Source organism: Podarcis erhardii (assembly GCF_964252035.2).
Source record: "Podarcis erhardii genome assembly, chromosome: 1".
Classification (NCBI taxonomy): Eukaryota; Metazoa; Chordata; class Lepidosauria; order Squamata; family Lacertidae; genus Podarcis; species Podarcis erhardii.
Genome location: NC_138497.1, coordinates 131,571,929 through 131,591,009, shown reverse-complemented (window position 1 = coordinate 131,591,009; position 19,081 = coordinate 131,571,929). Strand labels below are relative to the sequence as shown.

Sequence of the window (19,081 nt, the reverse complement as noted above, 5' to 3'; positions counted from 1 at the left end):
ATGGGACGCGGGTGGTGCTGTGGGTTAAATCACAGAGCCTAGGACTTGTCAATCAGAAGGTTGGCGGTTCGAATCCCCGCCACGGGGTGAGCTCCCGTTGCTCGGTTCCAGCTCCTGCCAACCTAGCAGTTCAAAAGCACGTCAAAGTGCAAGTAGATAAATAGGTACCGCTCCAGCGGGAAGGTAAACGGCATTTCCGTGCGCTGCTCTGGTTCACCAGAAGAGGCTTAGTCATGCTGGCCACATGACCTGGAAGCTGTACGCCAGCTCCCTCAGCCAGTAAAGCGAGATGAGCGCCGCAACCCCAGAGTCGGTCACGACTGGTCAGGGGTCCCTTTACCTTTACCTTTAGTGCAGCGATGGGGAACCAATGGTCCTCTAGCTATTTCTGGACTACAACTCCTATCATCCCTGACCACTGGACATGCTTGCCTGGACCTGATTGGAATTAGAGAGCAGCCGCATATAGAGAGCCACCGATTTGCAATCCCTGGTCTAGTGGATAGGGTCCAAAAGAATGGCCAAAAAATGACGGCCACAGAATGCCTCTTCCTGTATAGCTTTGCACACTATCTACAATATACGGGCCCTTAAAACAAGCTGGGATGGAATAATTAAGCAGCAACATTAACACACTGAAAGAAGAAAGAGATTGGGTTTTAAATCAATGCTGTTAATATACTCTGGAGGCAGCTGATCTATTTTCCAGGATCAAGACAGCTGTTTTAAAGAACAATGCATAATATGCGTAGTGCAGGCTACATTCAAAGTCTGCTTTCTCAAGCCTCAATACTACTAGACTTTCAAAGATCTGGTCACTAAACAGTAGGATGATGTGCAACATAATTTTCCTCCTGGTCCTTTGTTTTTGTTTTCAACAAAAGCACACTTCACTTTGGGGTGAACACTCCTGTCTGGAATTCCCAACAGAAGTCATCAACTTTTCATCTCATAACATCCCTTTGGCTATAGCCACCCATTCTCAACAGGCCTTTGGGGAAACCCACGGTCCCGAGAGATCATGTGTCCTCTTTTGGCATGTTACCACCAGAGGGGGCTGCAAGCTACACATGCGAGTAGGAGAATTCCAGAGGCAGGGTGGACGCTGGATTGCTCATAACTCAATTGAATGTCATGTTCGGTAAATGATGACGGGGGAAAAACATGCTGGGCTGTGTGTTTTTTTGGTTTTTTTAATGGATCCGTTCTTCGAAATGTCTTTGTTTGCAGAGGGAGAGATTGAGAGCGAGAGACTGTTCCGCTGTGATGTGGCATGAACATGTTTATACAAGGCAGACTTGGGATGCAAAGCCCGCTGAACACCCAATACAATCCTTCAGCAGGATGATTAGTCTAGTGTGGAACAGTGGGTGGCACGTTTCGGCAACATTAATTCAGAAATTGGACGGGCGGGGAGGTGGGCTGAGAGGAGCGATGATGCACACACATGAATGCCAAAGCGAAACTTTGAATTTGAAAGATGCTGTGGGAAGGAGCGAGGGAATGGAAAAGGTGGGCCCTTTCTGTGCAGTGATTCACATAGGGATGAGGTTTGAGAGTCAGATTTTCCAACGCTGGCAGCAGGCAATCGACCAAGAAGCAGCGATCATAGAAGACTACTGGGCAAGACAGCTACGTGACCAAGCGGGTATTTCTTTTGCAAAAGGGGGGCAAATAAGTCGCCGCCGTCCCCCTCACCCTTCTCCAGGGAGGCTTGCCCGAGTCTCTCCCAAGATCAAAAATAAACCTTGGCATGGGCAGGGCAGCGGGGCTTTTTTGCCCGATGTAACGTGACAGAATGGCAACCTTTTAAAGCAGCAGAATGCACTTTTCAAACTCCCGGTTCAAATAGCAGATACCCAATCCCCACGGCACGGAGGGGGCTGAAGAGCAGCCGTAGGAAAACGGCAGCTGCACTCGCAGGGAGAAATGGCAAGCAGACGGGGGCTATTACAGTTATTTCCGAATAGTTTGGCACGCCTCTAATCAGAGCTTCTGTCCCCCCCCCTTTCCCCTTTTGCTCTTGGTTTACTGCTGTGTCATTGCTTCTAAAGGACAGCAGGGCAGACAATGGCTCAGCTTCCAGCCTTCATTTGAGAAAAGAGCCCATCCTGCAAAGTATTAAGGGTCCCGGCTGCGCCGATCGCGAACACACACAGGGCACAAGAACAGGAGGAAGCCAATTTTCTTGGTTTTTGAAGTGCTTTCCAAAACTAAGGAGCTTTCCTGGAGCAGAAATGGAAGCCGTGGGGGTGAAAGTTGCTTTGATTGTGCCAAGTTGATTCCATTCATGGTGGGGAAGGGGAAGGCAAGAGTCTTTTCCTAATAGAGAACCCTCCCCTCCGAGATTAACCGTTTGAATGAATGAATGAAATGTGCCCCCCATAAAAAAAAGTGGACCCAAAGGGGAACGTGAATAGCACACTCGATTTAACCTGCGATGGCAGTCGCACAAATCGCACCTTTGTCTGCAGAGAATGCAAAACTAGACCTGTGCCAACTATTTCTCAATCTGTGTTTTTTTTTATTAGATGGAAACCATTAAGCCATTTTGACGGGGTAGAGGTTTTCCGTTTTGTTCAGTACAATTTGACCTCAGCTACTTCACCGGCATTTTCTTCCGATGACTGCTACTAATTTCTTCTTTCTGAATTAGTCACACAGCTTATGCCACCAAATCAGGAGGGATCATACAGAGAACCGGGCTAACATCACAATACGCTACCAAGCCAATCAGTTTTGATGCCACCTGGGGCATAAGGTTGCTTGAGATTAAGGGCAAATAAACTAAACACTTTGCTGAAAATATGAAGCCATTTTCTATTTAGCCATAATGAAAACTACATTTTATTTGTTTGTTTGTTTGTTTGTTTGTTTGTTTGTTTGCTTGCTTGCTTGCTTATTTACTTACTTATCTATTTATTTCCCACCCACCCATCTGGCTGGGTTTCCCCAGCCACTTTGGGTGACTTCCAACAAAAGATTAAAAATACATTAAAACATCAGTCATTTAAAACTTCCCTAAACAGGGCTGCCTTCAGATGTCTTCTAAAAGTCAGGTAGTTGTTTATTTCCTTGACGGGAGGGCGCTCCACAGGGCGGGAGCCACCACTGAGAAGGCCCTCTGCTTGGTTCCCTGTAACTTCACTTCTCGCAGTGAGGGAGCTGGACCTCAGTGTCCGGGCTGAACTATGGCGGTGGAGACGTTCCTTCAAGTATACAGGGCCGAGGCCATTTAGGGCTATAAAGGTCAGCACCAGCACTTCGAATATCTTGTAATATCTGATTACAAGTACCTGTCTTTGAAGGATTAATATATTTATTCTATGAAACTATACTAATTGCACCCAATCACATTGCAGCCCCAACGCAGCAAGGCCAATTAACATTTCCACAAGCGAATGAGTCCCTCATCATACCACTGCAAATAGTATCAGACAAAGTTTAACAGCAGCTTACAGTGCAGTTGTTACACACAGGTGTGCTTTTTAACCACTTTGCATATGTGTTTTGAAAAGGTAAACAAGGACACTACCGAAGCAACACGAAATCTTGCAGTACCCACACGACATCTGCCTTATCAAAATGTCATCCCGTATTCCACCATCACCCGCATTTGGATTTACTGTTTCCATTGGTTTGTTGTTGTTGTTGTTGTTGTTGTTGTTGTTGTTGTTGTTGTTGTTGTTGTTTCCTCTCGAATTTTCAAAGGAAATAGTAAAGCTAGATTATATGAGAAAATTACACTGTCTGGCATTTTGATTAAGGTAACACTGTGGAAACATCTGCATCCATGAGCAGCACCAAATTCTCAAGAAATAGCCATGTGAAAGAGCCGCAAAGTGAATTTAACAAAGTTGAAAGGCCACAAGTTTATGCTGACCACATTAAACCCAGATACATTAGACAGACCTGCTGTAATAAGCTTCTCTTCCCACTAGGATCACATCGTCCTCTCCCAACAGACATTCTCCGACCATTTCATGAGCTTCCTCTTGCATTACATTTTGAATTTAGTTGTCTTTTAAGCCATGTCATTTCTTTCTTTAGTGCCAGAGTGTAGATCTCCCATTATTCTTTTTTCTGAAATGGGGAACAGCACCCTAGCAGCAAAGTTATACTTGGAATTGTAAGAGGGATAGGATGTGGCCAGAGGTTTATCAGTCCAAACCTTAACTGCAGTTTGTCTGAATTGACAAACCATGGTTTGTGATCAACCAGTAAATGAGAATGAGAAACCATGGTTTGAAACTGGCTTGTTCACCACAGTTTGGAGCAACTATAATTTGACATGTGTGAGCTATATCATATTTATGGCTGCTGTGCTGCCTCAACAAGCTTTTGATTCGTTGAAAGGAGAGTGCTGAACAGCTTTAAATCATGCTTTGTGTTGGTTTATGGCAGGGGGTAGGCAACCTAAGGCCCGGGGGCCGGATGCGGCCCACTCGCCTTCTAAATCCGGCCCATGGTTAGTCCAGGAATCAGCGTGTTTTTACAGGAGTAGAATGTGTCCTTTTATTTAAAATGCATCTCTGGGTTATTTGTGGGGCATAGGAATTTGTTCATTTTTTATTTTTATTTTTCCAAAATATAGTCCGGCCCACCACATGGTCTGAGGGACGATGGACCGGCCCACAGCTGAAAAAGGTCGCTGACCCCTGGTTTATGGTTAGCAGAAGCCATGACTTGATGTCTGAAATAAGCCCATGTTCTTGCCATGTAGAAGAACCCCCCCCCCCCTGCTGTTTTTACTTGAATTGCCTTTGGTGGTTCCTACTAGTTTTAGAACAGAGATCACGACACTATGGACCAGAGCCAGGTTTTCTGCAACCATTGCACTGCTTCATATTTGGATTGGAAGATGAGAGAGAGTGAGTATTGGGGTAGCCTGCCCATCAAGTACTATTTCCCACTCTTTTAAGAAAAACAGGATGCAAAACCACACAGAAAAGACTGCAAGATAACACCCAGTTGTAGATGCACAAGAAAAGCTGAACATTTTAGACAGCCTCTCGACCACAGACGTTCTAACAGACCCAAGGGACTACCTCATTAATTCATGCTTTTAATGGTGCTCACTGAAGCTGTTAATTATTTCTTACTAGCTGCTAATTGTTTTTCTTGGACATCCAGCTCCCCAGTCTTACATTTCACCAAATGCAGTAGAATCTGTCGTATTTGCGATAGAAAAGAGGAAAAACCTTGTCTTCTTATGGGAATGCACATTATAGCAGCAGAATCTACAAGCAGCAGGGTGGAGGGGGACGGGACGAGCAGAGCTCCTGAATTTTTGGTTTAGAAGAAAAAATCTTGGCAACTGCAGCTTTTCTCACTCCTGAATGACAAGAAGCACTTGCTTTAAAAAATAACAACAACGCCCGACCCTTCTGTGCATTTGGTAAACCCTGCCAGAATCTGATTGTTGCAGCGAAGAGTTACAGCACGGGTAGCCAATGGACTCCAGCCACCAACACCTCCAGCCAACATGGGCAGTAATCATGGGTCATGAAAGCAGTAGCCCAGTAACATCTGAAGGGAGCAGCATTGGCTACCTCAAAGTTAGAAGGCCATACAATACAGTGGTACCTTGGTTCTCAAACGCCTTGCTACTTGAACAACTTGGAACCCAAACACTGCGAACCTGGAAGTAAGTGTTCTGGTTTGTGAACTTTTTTTGGAAGACTAATGTGCTCCGTTTTGAGTGTTAACATAGAGGTCTGTCTGGCTTTGCTATTTCTTTTGCGTTTTTATTTTTGCAGGGGTGTGTGTGTGTGTGTGTGTGTGTGTGTGTGACTGTGTGACTGTGTGGAACCCAGTTCAGCTACTGATTGAGTGAGTGATTGACTGAGTGAGTGAGTGACTGCAGTACATTATGTGAACGGAATTATTCAAAGCATGGTATTCAGCTATGCTGAACTCCACAGGATTTACTCCTGAATTGCTGCTTAGGATCAAAGCATGTGTAGGCAAACTAAGGACCGGGGGCCAGTTCCGGCCCAATCGCCTTCTAAATCCGGCCTGCAGACGGTCCGGGAATCAGTGTGTTTTTACATGAGTAGAATGTGTGCTTTTATTTAAAATGCATCTCTGGGTTATCTGTGGGGCATAGGAATTCATTCTCCACCCGCCAAAAAAATAATAGTCCGGCCCCCCCACAAGGTCATAGGGACAGTGGACCGGCCCCCTGCTGGAAAAGTTTGCTGACCCCTGGATCAGAGTATATATTTTTAAACAAACACCATGCTTCAACAATAGGGCTTCCAACCAAATTGGGGCCCTTGCTATGATGAGATTCTATACCAGCTGCAGGGAACACCAGAACACCAGATACTCCCATCATCTCTAGCCCACGGCCATGATTGCTAGGGCAGATGGGAGTGGCTGTTCAGCAACATCTGGAGAGACAAATGCTTCCCCACTCCTGCTCTATCCTGAGCCGCTTATATTTCCCCGCAGCTCAGAAGAAAGTGGCTTCTCCCTTCTGACATCTGTTGAACAGCCGGTTCCCAGCCATGAGAAAACTGGAAATGCCGATAACGTTCGCTGAACGTGGGCAATTTGAGGCCTTCTAGACACAAGCGCTTAGTTGGACAAAAGCAAAACGAGCGTTTAAGGGGCGCCGGCATTTCTGAACGCAGAATGCGGTCCCACACATTTCCCTTTAATCTCCATCCTACTGCAGAGCAGAAATGCAATCCTGGGTTGCAAATGCAGCGCTGGAGTTTACAGCTTGAGCGTGTGTTGCGGAAGAGGCTGATGAGATATAATAATGGCTGATCAGACACCCCTGCGCGTATTTTTAAGAGTGCACCATATGTGATATATTACAGGCAACTCCCATTTAAGTTCCAACCTCACACATACGTTTAGTCCAGTTTTTATGGGTAGCACAGTACTCCTTGTACTGCAAGATTAAAGATTAAAGACAGCAAAAAGTCCCAACAGCAAATATACACACACACACACACACACACACACACACACACACACACACACACCGTATTTAATCTATAAAATGGTATTTAATCTATAAGACGCACCAGACCACAAGACGCACCTAGTTTTTGGAGGAGGAAAACAAGAAAAAAAATATTCTGAATCCCAGAAGCCAGAACAACAAGAGGGATCGCTGTGCAGTGAAAGCAACAATCCCTCTTGCTGTTCTGGCTTCTGGGATAGCTGTGCGGCCTGCATTTGCTCCATAAGACTCACACGCATTTCCCCTTACTTTTTAGGAGGGAAAAAGTGAGTCTTATAGAGCAAAAAATACAGTGTGTGTGTGTGTGTGTGTGTGTGTATATGTGGTGGTGAGTGGTGGGGGGCGGGGAGTAAAGAGAGAAGAGAAAGAGGATGTGGGGTAATCTCTTACTTGCAGTCATGTTTCTCAATTTCAAAGTGAGGGTTGAAGTTCAGGAAAATCTTCTGGTTGGGTTCCGGAGCATAAATGATCCACTCACAGTTCTGGTGGGAGGGGTAGTCTTGCGGATACCCAGGTGAAGTCACGTAGCCAGCGTCTTTGGAATTCAGGCGGCCCCCACATGGTTGCGCTACAAACAAAGAGAAAACAAAACCTAACATAAGAAGAGGCACTGAATTTCAAACACATTTATGGCTTATTCCTCTGGGTTTGTACCAGCAGATGCCTAGGTTCTGGGCTGCATTAAAAAAAAAAAAAGTGTGTTGTTGTTTTTTTTAACAGACATGTATATTACAACCATGTAAAATCTCCCAAGTACAAAACAAATCTCTGGAAGGTGATTACAACACGCCACAGTCTTCCCGCCACACACAAGCACATACCGCTGCTCAGACAGACCAGAAAAGGGGTGTGGGCAGAGGAGAACAGCTATAAATGGGCCCAAAGAGAGAGAACACAGACATCAGATTATTTGGAAACAGAGTGAACTGCCTTTACATCCTCCCTTCCGCTAACTCTTCTACAAGCATTCCTGTGGCATTCTTCCACTGTTACCCTAACAGCACCTCACAAACATTGCTAGACCCAAGCTCAGCGCTGCCCTAGCAAAATACAAAGGAGAATCCCATCCTTTGCAAAACAAGGACGATCACGGAAAGAAGCTAGGCTAACCGATGTATGTTTGATGCCTGTCCCTGTCTTCCAAACTCCAGCGCCTCCCTGCTCCCTTCCCTGAGTTATGTGGCAGCACATCATTGGGTACCCCTCACATAGCAGTCACTTCCGTGCTTCAGTGCTGCCTTTTGCTTAAGAAAGGGGTCCCTTCCATGGTTTCCTAGCGCTGAAGAGTCTGATAACCTTCATCATCAACCAACCTTCTGTGGACCACCTGCCAGCTGGGTGCAGCCACTCTGTACTCTCACAAGCACCCATGGATAGGACACCCAAGAAAACCAGTCTCCCTTCTTTAGTTTATCTGTGCGAATCCAGCCTCCCCCAATCGATCGATCTAATGTCTGAGAAGGCAATCCCCCATCAGGTACTGATCCCACCAGGAGGAGTAGGTTTGCTCTCAATATTTTTCCTTTCCTTTTTGCCATAGCCCAAATTGGGGGGGTCGATGTTTGAGGAGCTGGATCAGGCCCCAAGGCCACGGTTTAGTCACCCCTGATCTAAACGCTTGAAGATTCAAGATGGGAGGACAAAGAAATTTCTATAGAAGGATTGCAAAATGGCATGTGATTTTTTTTTTTAATGATTACAGCAATGTGATCAGCACAGATTGAACAGTCTTCCTTTTAAAACAGACACACACACAGTGAGAGAAAGAGAGAGGCCCAAAGGGATTTCATTTTTATCCCTCCATTTCTGCCAAGAATGCATTACGGTTTACAGGGCTCCCCATTTTACCCTCAAGAAAACACCACTAGGTATGTTAGGTCAACGTTGACCCCATTAACATCCTGGTCAAATGGGGAGTCAAATTCAGGTCCTCCCTACTCCTAGTTCAACACTCCAACAACCATTACAGACCAACGGCTCTTGGCAATTCTACCAAATAATATTGGCCTGTTCAGTTTCTAAGACCAGACGTAGGCCTGAATGGAACAAGAAATGAAGGTTCTCCACCCATTGAATAATCATGTGTGGTGTGAGATAAACGCTGCCCCTGCAAACTTTGAACTGACTGAGAAGCAACCCAGGCAATTACTAAACCACACGGTGGCCCTTTGCAAAGCAGCCTCTGCCCCGTCCAACATTAGGGCTTTGTCTGTGAGATGGTTTGCATGTCTCACGTAGGTGGGCCCACACAGGAAGCTTCTGGCACAACTAAAAAAAAATGGCTTCCAGATCGCATTACGGCATCCCTCGTTTCTGTTCCAACCACAAGACTGAGTTTGCACACCCGTAACTGCCTCCTTTCCAAATCTCCCTCTCCCTCTCGGCTTTGCCTCCATCTACTCCCTGCCTCCTCCAACGTTCCAAGCCAAGCTAAGCAGTTGGAATTAAAAGACTGCAATAATCAACAGTGGTGGTTTTTGTGGTGCAGGCCCACAAAAGAGCCTGGTAACAATTACATCTCAAGCGAGCGAAGCACTTTCAGCCCTTGGTTATAACAAGAGACCCAGGAGGGCGATTTCATCTTCAAGTAAACATTTCATCTTACGAATGCCACAAATCTGATTTACTATTTCATTACTGGCTGAGGGACGGGGGAGGGAATCTGCATCATACACACAATTGATAACATACTAAAGAATCCCAACAATGCCCCTTCTCTTTTCTCCCTTTTCCCACAGAACGTCCATCTGTATGGCAGGTTGCTTTCGTTTTCACTGGGTCTTGACTGCACCACAGCCAACAGGCCCTTGTAAGCAACCTGCTGAGGTCCTTAGATGGTCCTTAGTCTTCCTACGTCCATGATAGGCCTCATGGCTGGGGATAATGGAAAGTCTGTCTTGGTGGTCCTTGAGAAATACAGTCACCTAAGAGTCGAGAGTGATCTACGGTTCTGAGCACAATTTGAAGTTTTGGTGCTGACCTTTAAAGCCCAAATGGCCTCGGCCCTATATACCTGAAGGAGCGTCTCCACCCCATCATTCAGCCCGGACACTGAGGTCCAGCAGTTCCCTCACTGCTAGACGCGAGGTTACAGAGAACCATGCAAAGGGCCTTCTTGGTGGTGGCACCTGCCGTGTGGAACGCCCTCCCATCAGATGTCAAGGAAATACAACTACAGTGGTCCCTCGGGTTAAGAACTTAATTCGTTCCGGAGGTCCGTTCTTAACCTGAAACTGTTCTTAACCTGAAGACCACTTTAGCTAATGCGGCCTCCCACTGCTGCCGCGCTGCTGGAGCACAATTTCTGTTCTCATCCTGAAGCAAAGTTCTTAACCTGAAGCACTATTTCTGGGCTAGCAGAGTCTGTAACCTGAAGTGTATGTAGCCCGAGGTACCACTGTACCTGACTTTTAGAAGACATTTGAAGGCAACCCTGTATAGGGAAGTTTTTAATGTTTGGAGTTTTATTCTGTTTTTAGTGTTCTGCTGGGGTCCACCCTGAGTGGCTAGGGAAACCCAGCCAGATGGGTGGGGTATAAATAAAAGAATTATTATTATTATTATTATTATTATTATTATTATTATTATTATTATTCCAGTCAGCCTCGACTCATTCTTTTTTGCAAATCATTTTCTGCTAAAATTCGGCACCCTCTCACCACATTTGTTGCTGTACCCACCCCACCCCGAAACCACTTCTGGGCTAGGCTTAAGATGTAAAGAGCCAGGTGCTTGTGGGGCTTTTCTGCTCCCACCACAGACCCTTCGAGCACCACCTCTCTAGTCTGAAAAGCAGCGAAAGGTTTAGAAAGAGCTCATCCCTTCTCCTTGTACACCTCAGCTTGCCGCATGGGCACAGCTAGGATTTTTGTTTGGGGAGGGCTGCAGGCCTTTTGTTGGGGGGAGAGAGAGCAAACCTGTTAGTTATGTATTTTTATTGATTGGGGGGGGGGCAGCTGCCCCTCCCTGGCCCCCTTTGGCTACACCCATTGTTATGTACTGAAGTTCTCACCCTGGGCCAGCAGGGGGATACTGTAGATGGTTTTCACTCAGGTCCACATATGCAAATAAGGAATTGAAAGTGACGTTCAGTGATTGGCTAGTTACAGAAAGTTGTTACTGTTGCGTTGTAGTGGAGCTCTATATAAGCAGGCTGGCTTAACCCTTCAGTTCAGTTCTGTTCTGGGTCTGTGAATAAACAAGAGCTGTCTGAAGAATCGCTGTTGTCTGATATGTTCACCCACAACTTAACACCCATGGTTTGCCTGTGTGAGCCAAGCCACGGGTACATAGGTAGAACTTTGCCCTAGCCTAGGTTTCTGCCCATACTAAGAGGGGAACCCTAGAAAGAGGGGTTTCAACAAGAACATAAGAACAGCCCTACTGGAATCAGGCTGAAAGCCTGCAGTGGTACCTCAGGTTAAGTACTTAATTTGTTCCGGAGGTCTGTTCTTAACCTGAAACTGTTCTTAACCTGAAGCACCATTTTAGCTAATGGGGCCTCCTGCTGCTGCCGCGCCGCCGGAGCACAATTTCTGTTCTCATCCTGAAGGCAAAGTTCTTGACCTGAAGCACTATTTCTGGGTTAGCGGAGTCTGTAACCTGAAGCATATGTAACCTGAAGCGTATGTAACCTGAGGTACCACTGTATTTGCAAAGCGGCAGCGGCAGCCCAGAAGCTCTTTGGGGACCCACCTGACCCACAAATGCCTCACTTTGGCGGGACCCGAAGTCATGACGTAGGGCTGTTCCCTCAAAGCCCCACACTGAGGGCTGGCATGGCCTGGAGAGGCACCATGTTTCTCATACCAGCTCTGAGGCTACCTGTTCCGTTTATCTGTCGTAGGCTTGGGAGCCATGTTCGAAATTCCCATTGTTCCTAGGTGCGTTTTGCAAGAGAGGATTTCATGAGTGCGAGCGGTTTCTGAGCTCTGGGCGCAGTACTGCGCCTAAGATTTCAGATTAAAACTGTTAGGTTGTGGGTGAACATATCAGACGACACAGCAATTCTTCAAACAGCTCTTGTTTATTCACAGGCCAGAACAGAACTGAACTGAAGGGTTCAGTCAGCCTACTTATATAGAGCTCCAGTACAACGTAACTGTAAGAATTTTCTAAAACTATCCAATCACTGAACGTCACTTTCGATCCCTTATTTGCATAACTATCTACAGTATCCCCCTGCTGGCCCAGGGTGAGAACTTCAGTACATAACAAAAACTGCAGTCTCTGAAGAAGAGACCCACTTAAGAATATTAGGGGGGTGCGTGCAGGGGAAAGAACAAGACCATGTGAAAATGAACGTAATATTTTGGTTCATTTTCAGCTTTGTATTCCTGTTAATAAATAAGGGTGCCTAGACATTCTGTTGTTGTGCCCATAAACCAGGTTCAAGGTGCCATTTAGCTCCAGCTAAACTATCTCAGTTTCTAACGCTTCTTATGAGCTCTGCCTTTCCCACCCAATCCTTCTCTCTCTTGCAACTGCTCTAGTTCCACAAAGACACAGCATTCTAGAATAAGGAATATATTTTAAAACAAGAAGCACCAAGAAAAGCTTAATTGCACGTTCCCTGCATTCTGCTTTCCCAGCACAGCCCTGCAAAAATAACACTCCCACTTTCCCAAACCTCTGATTACCCAAATGCATCGGGTGACCTCATGGCCCTCCAGACACAAAATGAGGATGATATATATATATATATATATATATATATATATATATATATATAGGGGGGGTGGGGGAGAAACGTCGCTTCGGCTGGATAGACGTCTGAAATTGGAGCCTAGCAGAAGCTACTGTACAATTATGCAGTGCCTGAAGTGCCCAGGTTTGGGCAATTTTTAACGTCGAGAGCTTCAGCAGACCGCAGCGAGGAGAGGAAGGAGAAAGGGTGAAGAAAAGAAAGGCTTCAGAGATTTTGCTCCTCTTAACGTCAGTCATGCTTGAATATCACCATCTGCGTGAAACAGCATGGCCTTGTGAATTATATATTACTTCTCAGCAGCCACCTCTCAATAGGAGGACTGGAGGGGGGGGCTCCTTCCCTATAGGTGCCATTTCACTCGCCCCCCCCCAAAAAAAACCCCCTGAGAGAGTGATTGCCTCCAGCTTTTCCAGGGTCTGGTGCTGAGGGGGTCAAGATGCAAGAGGGAAAGGGAAAAGATGGGCTCTGGGTACCACAAACCTCTCCACTTTCTTGTGGCTCAGCCTCACTATAAAGCTGAGAAGGTGGTAAACTAAGCTGCCTACTAAATCACACAACAAAATCAGGCCATCGCCTTTAATGGGTGAACACAATCCCCTACGCACAGAAGGGAGTCTGCTCTCTGGCACAAATTTACAATTACACCGCTTCTAACACAATGGCAGAGATATCAAGAGATAATTAGCTCCTTGCAAATCACCCCGCTTCTGATGAACCAAGCTCCCTTTCTCTTCATGCTGCCTCTGACCGCCCCCCCCCCTTCAAATCCACCACAGGTTGCAAGCAAAACCAAATTATATTTCTTTTTTGCCTGGGCACTCTCCCCTGAATACCAGAAAGGGTGTGTTTCTGAAACCACAGAAGAATGGCAAGGCCAAAACACCTCCGCTGGCTTCCGAGCCACACGCTGACTTCACTCAATCGGGATCCGCTGGCCCTTCCAGGTGTAACCCAACAGGGAGGTGCCAGCTGGCTCTCAAGCTGCAGAGGGTGTAATTTTCCAATTTGTATGCTCCTCTGCAAAAAAAGCTGGCAGGGAACCCGCGATCCTGGAGTCAACATCCCGCATGCCATGGCGAGACCAAGGAGAACAGCAAAACCAGACGCCAACACCCTCAGGAAAGGGAGCCAGCAGGGCCTGAAAAGCTCTTTAAACTTTACAAACTGCTTCGCTTCTCCCCACACGCCCCTCCCCATCCCTGCAAGGGATCTCTAGGAGAAAAATCACCCCCCTTCCTAAGAGAAAGGCACCCCGCTTTGCACAGAAGCTGCGAAAGGGAACAATGGCAACAGGAAACAGCATCGCAGGAGGGTCCCTCCCTCTGTCCGCCTCGCCAGGGAGTCATCACTTCCTATCCCAGAAATGACTATTTTTATCTTTCACAAATAAAGCCGGTCTTCCTTTGCATGTATGTGTGTGTTGCTTTGTTCTCAAACACTCGGTTGTTTGAATACTTTCTCCTCTTCACAAGCCATTGCAATAATAATAATAATAATAAAACATTGACACGACTTTCCCCTTTCAGGAAAGGGGTAGAGATGAATTCTACAGAAATCACGAGAAAGTATTTAAGTACTAAGAACTTATAAAAACATCTGGTTTTGTTCCACAGAGAGAACTTTCTCAAGGCAGAAACATTTTTTATACAAACCCACCGTTCTGACTAAAATCTCTTCCCTTCGCTTGGAAAGCAAAGCACACAAATGTGTCTGCGTGTCAGTTTAGATTTCACGCAGGAAAGCTACACGCCCATCTTTCAGCTAACTCGAAGGGTGCAGATGTATATACAATTTACACCTCCGTCCTGTACACACGTTTGCACCCTCCTCGTAAAAGCAATCACTTTCTATTTGCACAAGCAAGAAAGCCTTCCAAGAAAAACATTCACACAGCGTTTTATGTTTTGCTTGGAACAGGGCAAAGGCTTCGGGCAAAGTGTTTGCACTTTCAACACTCCATCATCCCTCACAAGGTCATAACAGGATTCCCACGTACTCTTAGAATATGAAAAAGGAAGTCTGAAAAGTGCTTTTGAATTCTGGTGCTGGAGGAGACTCTTGAGAGTCCCATGGACTGCAAGAAGATAAAACCTATCCATTCTTGAGGGACTCAGCCCTGAGTGCTCACTGGAAGGACAGATCCTGAAGCTGAGGCTCCAATACTTTGGCCACCTCATGAGAAAAGAAGACTCCCTGGAGAAGAGAAGACTCCCTGATGTTGGGAAAGATGGAGGGCACAAGGAGAAGGGGACGACGGAGGACGAGATGGTGGGATAGTGTTGTCAAAGCTACCAGCATGAGTTTGACCAAACTGCGGGAGGCAGAGGAAGACAGGAGTGCCTGGCGTGCTCTGGTCCAGGGGGTCACGAAGAGTCGGAAACGACTAAACAACAACAACAACAACAACAACAACAACAAAAGTCTGAAAAGTACCTTCCCTGTCACAGGTCAGCCTGAAACTCCAAACCACTTATTCCTAAGCAGTTCTGATTACTTCCTTCGCCACTGGGCTATAAGAATTCAAGATCCATCAGGTTTTAGGGAGAAAAACCTTTCTCCCTAAAGGCATTTAGGGTGATTCAGACATTCCACAAAAGGTTATTCAAGATTATACCCTCAACAAGCATAGGCAATAAATCTTGACTCCTTAAGAAGCTTATCTGTATAACAGTATGAACTAGAAATGGGAGAGGAATTTAATTCAGGTCTCATGAAAAACTGAATCTACGAAATCCACATTTTCTGAAACCATGTGTAAACTGAAACACAGCTTTCCTTTGAAATCTGCAGTTATGGGAATTTTGTTAGGCAGTTCTCAAACCAATGTTACAAAAATGCACATACAAAAGAAAGTGTGGCTAAAAATGGATATACTGGTGAAAACATAAAGCGGTATAGAAATAAATAAAAAATAGCACACACAAATGCATTCGATCAAAGGAATTTGCCTGCAAAAATGTGCACATTAGTCAAAACTGCATATAAAATGTATTATTGGAAGAAATTCATAAAACGTGAGTTTTTTAAAAAACCAAAAACTTACAATTTGGAAATTGAATTTATGATTGGAAAAACGAGAAATGGAGAGAGCCAAAAATGACAGACCCTTTGATCTCTAGTCACGACCACAAACAACACGATTGCTGCATCCAAATTTTACATTTTTAGTTGTTATAAAGGCATTCAAAAAATGTGTGGCCATGCACGTGTGCATCGCTGCAGCCCAGAAGTGGTTGGAAAAGGGGGCACAACGGGCTTCTATGTGCTACACCGACACACACAGGGTCAGGGAACAAAACCCTCGTGGAAAACAGTTGTGGCCTGTACTTAAAACCGTATTTGATATACAGTGGATGCTCGGGTTGCAAACGTGATCTGTGCGGGACGCACGTTCGCAACCCACAGTGTCTGCACACGCGCAGGTTGCGATTTGGCGCTTCTGCGCATGTGCAACCGCTGAAACCCAGAAGTAACCCGTTCCGGTACTTCCGGGTTTCGGCGCGTCTGTAAACTGAAAAAACGCAACCTATAGCATCTGTAACCCGAGGCATGACTGTACCTCTAAAGTTGTACTGTTTGAAGAGGACTTGATCGGCACCTCAACACCTATAGTTGTACATGTGGCCAGTTGATGCGCGTTGGAAAAGTTTGGGGATGCGTGTCAAATTCCAGGTTCTGCTCAAGACAAATGAACCTGATGACCCAGGTGCCAGGAGAAAGGACTCAGCATAGCCCAAAGACAATGGTCACCATAAATAGAATACACAGGATTCTGCATTGTTTATTATATTACCATCTCCATAATTGAGAGTGTGTTCCAGCAGTTGACTCAGGAGACAAACTACGGCTTTTAGCAGACATGGGGTAGCTACATTCTGGGAGAGGAAAAAAACATTCTCCCCTCTCCTTGTGACACGGAGTGTCACTTACTCATAACATGACGTCGCAAAATTGGGCATTCCCCTCCAAAAATAGTCAGTCGTGTAGCGGAGGGAATGCATGATTTTATGACATAGCTACATGGGGAAGTGAAACCACACTTTTATAAGGAGAGCACATAGGGCTGGCCCAAGACGTTTTGTTGCCTGCATGCAAGGGGGTTGCCCCAGCCTCTTTGGGTGGCTTCCAACATATATAAAAACATTAAACATTAAAAAAACTTCCCCATACAGGGCTGCCTTCAGGGGTCTCCTAAAGGTTGCATAATTATCTTCTTGGCTCAGGGGTCGCCATGCCCTCCAACCTTTCTCTGATGACAACAAGGATGTCTAAGGAAAAGCAAAACATTCCGGGTTCAGATTAGAATCCAGGACTGTCCCTGGAAAACAGAGGCACTTGGAGAGTCTGATATCACTGGCCCCCTCATCTGTTGTGTGAGGCAGCTGTTTATGCTGCATCAGATCATTGCTCTATATTACCTGTCAGTGGTTCTCCATAGTTTAAGACTGGAAGACTCTCCTGGCCCATACCTGGGATAGGTAAAGGTAAAGGACTCCTGGACGGTTAAGTCTAGCCAAAGGCGACTATGGGGTTGCTCATCTCGCTTTCAGGCCAAGGGAGCCGGTGTTTGTCCACAGACAGCTTTCCAGGTCATGTGGCCAGCATGACTAAACTGCTTCTGACGAAACAAGATACTGTGACGGAAGCCAGAGCGCACGGAAACACCATTTACCTTCCTGCCACAGCAGTACCTATTTATCTGCTTGCACTGGTGTGCTTTCGAACTGCTAGGTTGGCAGGAGCTGGGACAGTGCAACGGGAGCTCACCCCGTCATGCGGATTCGAACCACCAACCTTCCAATCAGCAAGCCCGTGAGGCTCAGTGGTTTAGATCACAGCGCCACTGCGTCCCATCTACCTGGGATACCAGGGACCGAACATGTTCATAGCTTACCTTACCACTAAGCTATGGCCTTTCTTCACTCTACCCAACAATAGGATGGCCTTGGACCATGAAAACTTTTGCACTTTGACCACAGTCACTTTTACCCTTTGGCCCCTGAAATGCTGACCACAGGTCAACGTGGCCCTTGGCCCAAAATTATAGCCACCCATGCTCTAACCACCTCATTAACTATATTGCCCTTCCCACAAAGAAGTTAAAAGTATGGAAAATGGGAGACGGGGCATTTTAATTCTGGCCTTTTACAGTGGTACCTCAGGTTAAGAACTTAATTCGTCCTGGAGGTCCGTACTTAACCTGAAACTGTTCTTAACCTGAAGCAGTGGCGTAGCGTGGGGGGTGCAGGGGGGGCCGGCCACACCGGGCGCAACACCTGGGGGTTAGGGTTAGGGGGCGCAAATCCACGGGTTAGGGGGCGCAAATTACTTGCCTTGCCCCGGGTGCTGACAACCCACGCTACGCCACTGCCTGAAGCACCACTTTAGCTAATGGGGCCTCCCACTGCCGCTGCACCGCTGCCGCACAATTTCTGTTCTCATCCTGAAGCAAAGTTCTTAACCTGAAGCACTATTTCTGGGTTAGGGGAGCTTGTAACCTGAAGCGTATGTAACCTGAAGCGTCTATAACCCAAGGTACCACTGTATTTCAAATGTTTCAACAAAAGTGTTTCGGCTACCTTAAGCATTTTTGAAAGAACTTTCACCACCACCCCTTTCATGGCATGAAGAAAAGATTTCAGTATTTTAGTGAATAACAAATCTGTGTTAAATGATCTAATGAGTAAAATATGCAAACTGCTTCAGAGGGCATAATCCGTCCCCTACGTGACCTTAGCAGTATTCCCTTCAGCACTTCTCAAACCTCCTGCAACCCAAAAAGCTTACATTTTAACTATCACAAATCTGTACATATTTTCTGGGTGTCACACATTTCATTAAAACATATATATTTGAACCCATACGTGCCATCAAACTTGCGAAACTCTCTCTTGTAAATGCCCAGATGGCTAGGGTTATTTGAGGACAGTTTAAGAGACCAAAAAAGAAGAAGAAAAAGAAGAAGAGTCAAAGGCCCACGCTGCCTAACAATTCAGGCAAGGTTTCTGGAGGAGCTAAATTGCTTGAAATTTATCCCGTACCAACTTATTATATATAGGGTGGCGTGGGCATGGGGAGGGGGAAAAAAGCACTGCCTACTGCTAAGCAGCTAAGTCAATAGCAGCCAATATGGCACTTTCCACAAGCTGTTAAGACTGACTCCCATTGGCCCCAGTTAGCATTACCAACAGTGAGGAACGATGGGAGTTAGAATTCCAATTATCGTCTGGATGGCAACACATTGGCTACTTCTGTACTAGGGTCAAGAGTAGATCAGATGAACATTCCATTGTGGGGAGAACACAATGTGCATATAGTTTTGCAGATATATGCTTTGCTGCATTTCATGCTTGTGTCCTGGGAACTTCGTACTTTCCCCCTATTTCCTATTTTGG

At 46.0% G+C, this 19,081-nt stretch overlaps 1 protein-coding gene across 2 annotated transcripts in view; it reads right to left on the bottom strand.

Moving 5' to 3' along the window:
• NRP2 (neuropilin 2) overlaps positions 1-19,081 on the bottom strand; it is a 231,925-nt gene that overhangs the window by 176,744 nt on the left and 36,100 nt on the right. For both annotated transcript variants that reach the window (XM_081867265.1, XM_081867264.1), the window contains exon 2: positions 7,370-7,547. In XM_081867265.1, the coding sequence (XP_081723391.1) occupies positions 7,370-7,547 (178 nt within the window). The remainder of the gene's footprint in view (positions 1-7,369; positions 7,548-19,081) is intronic.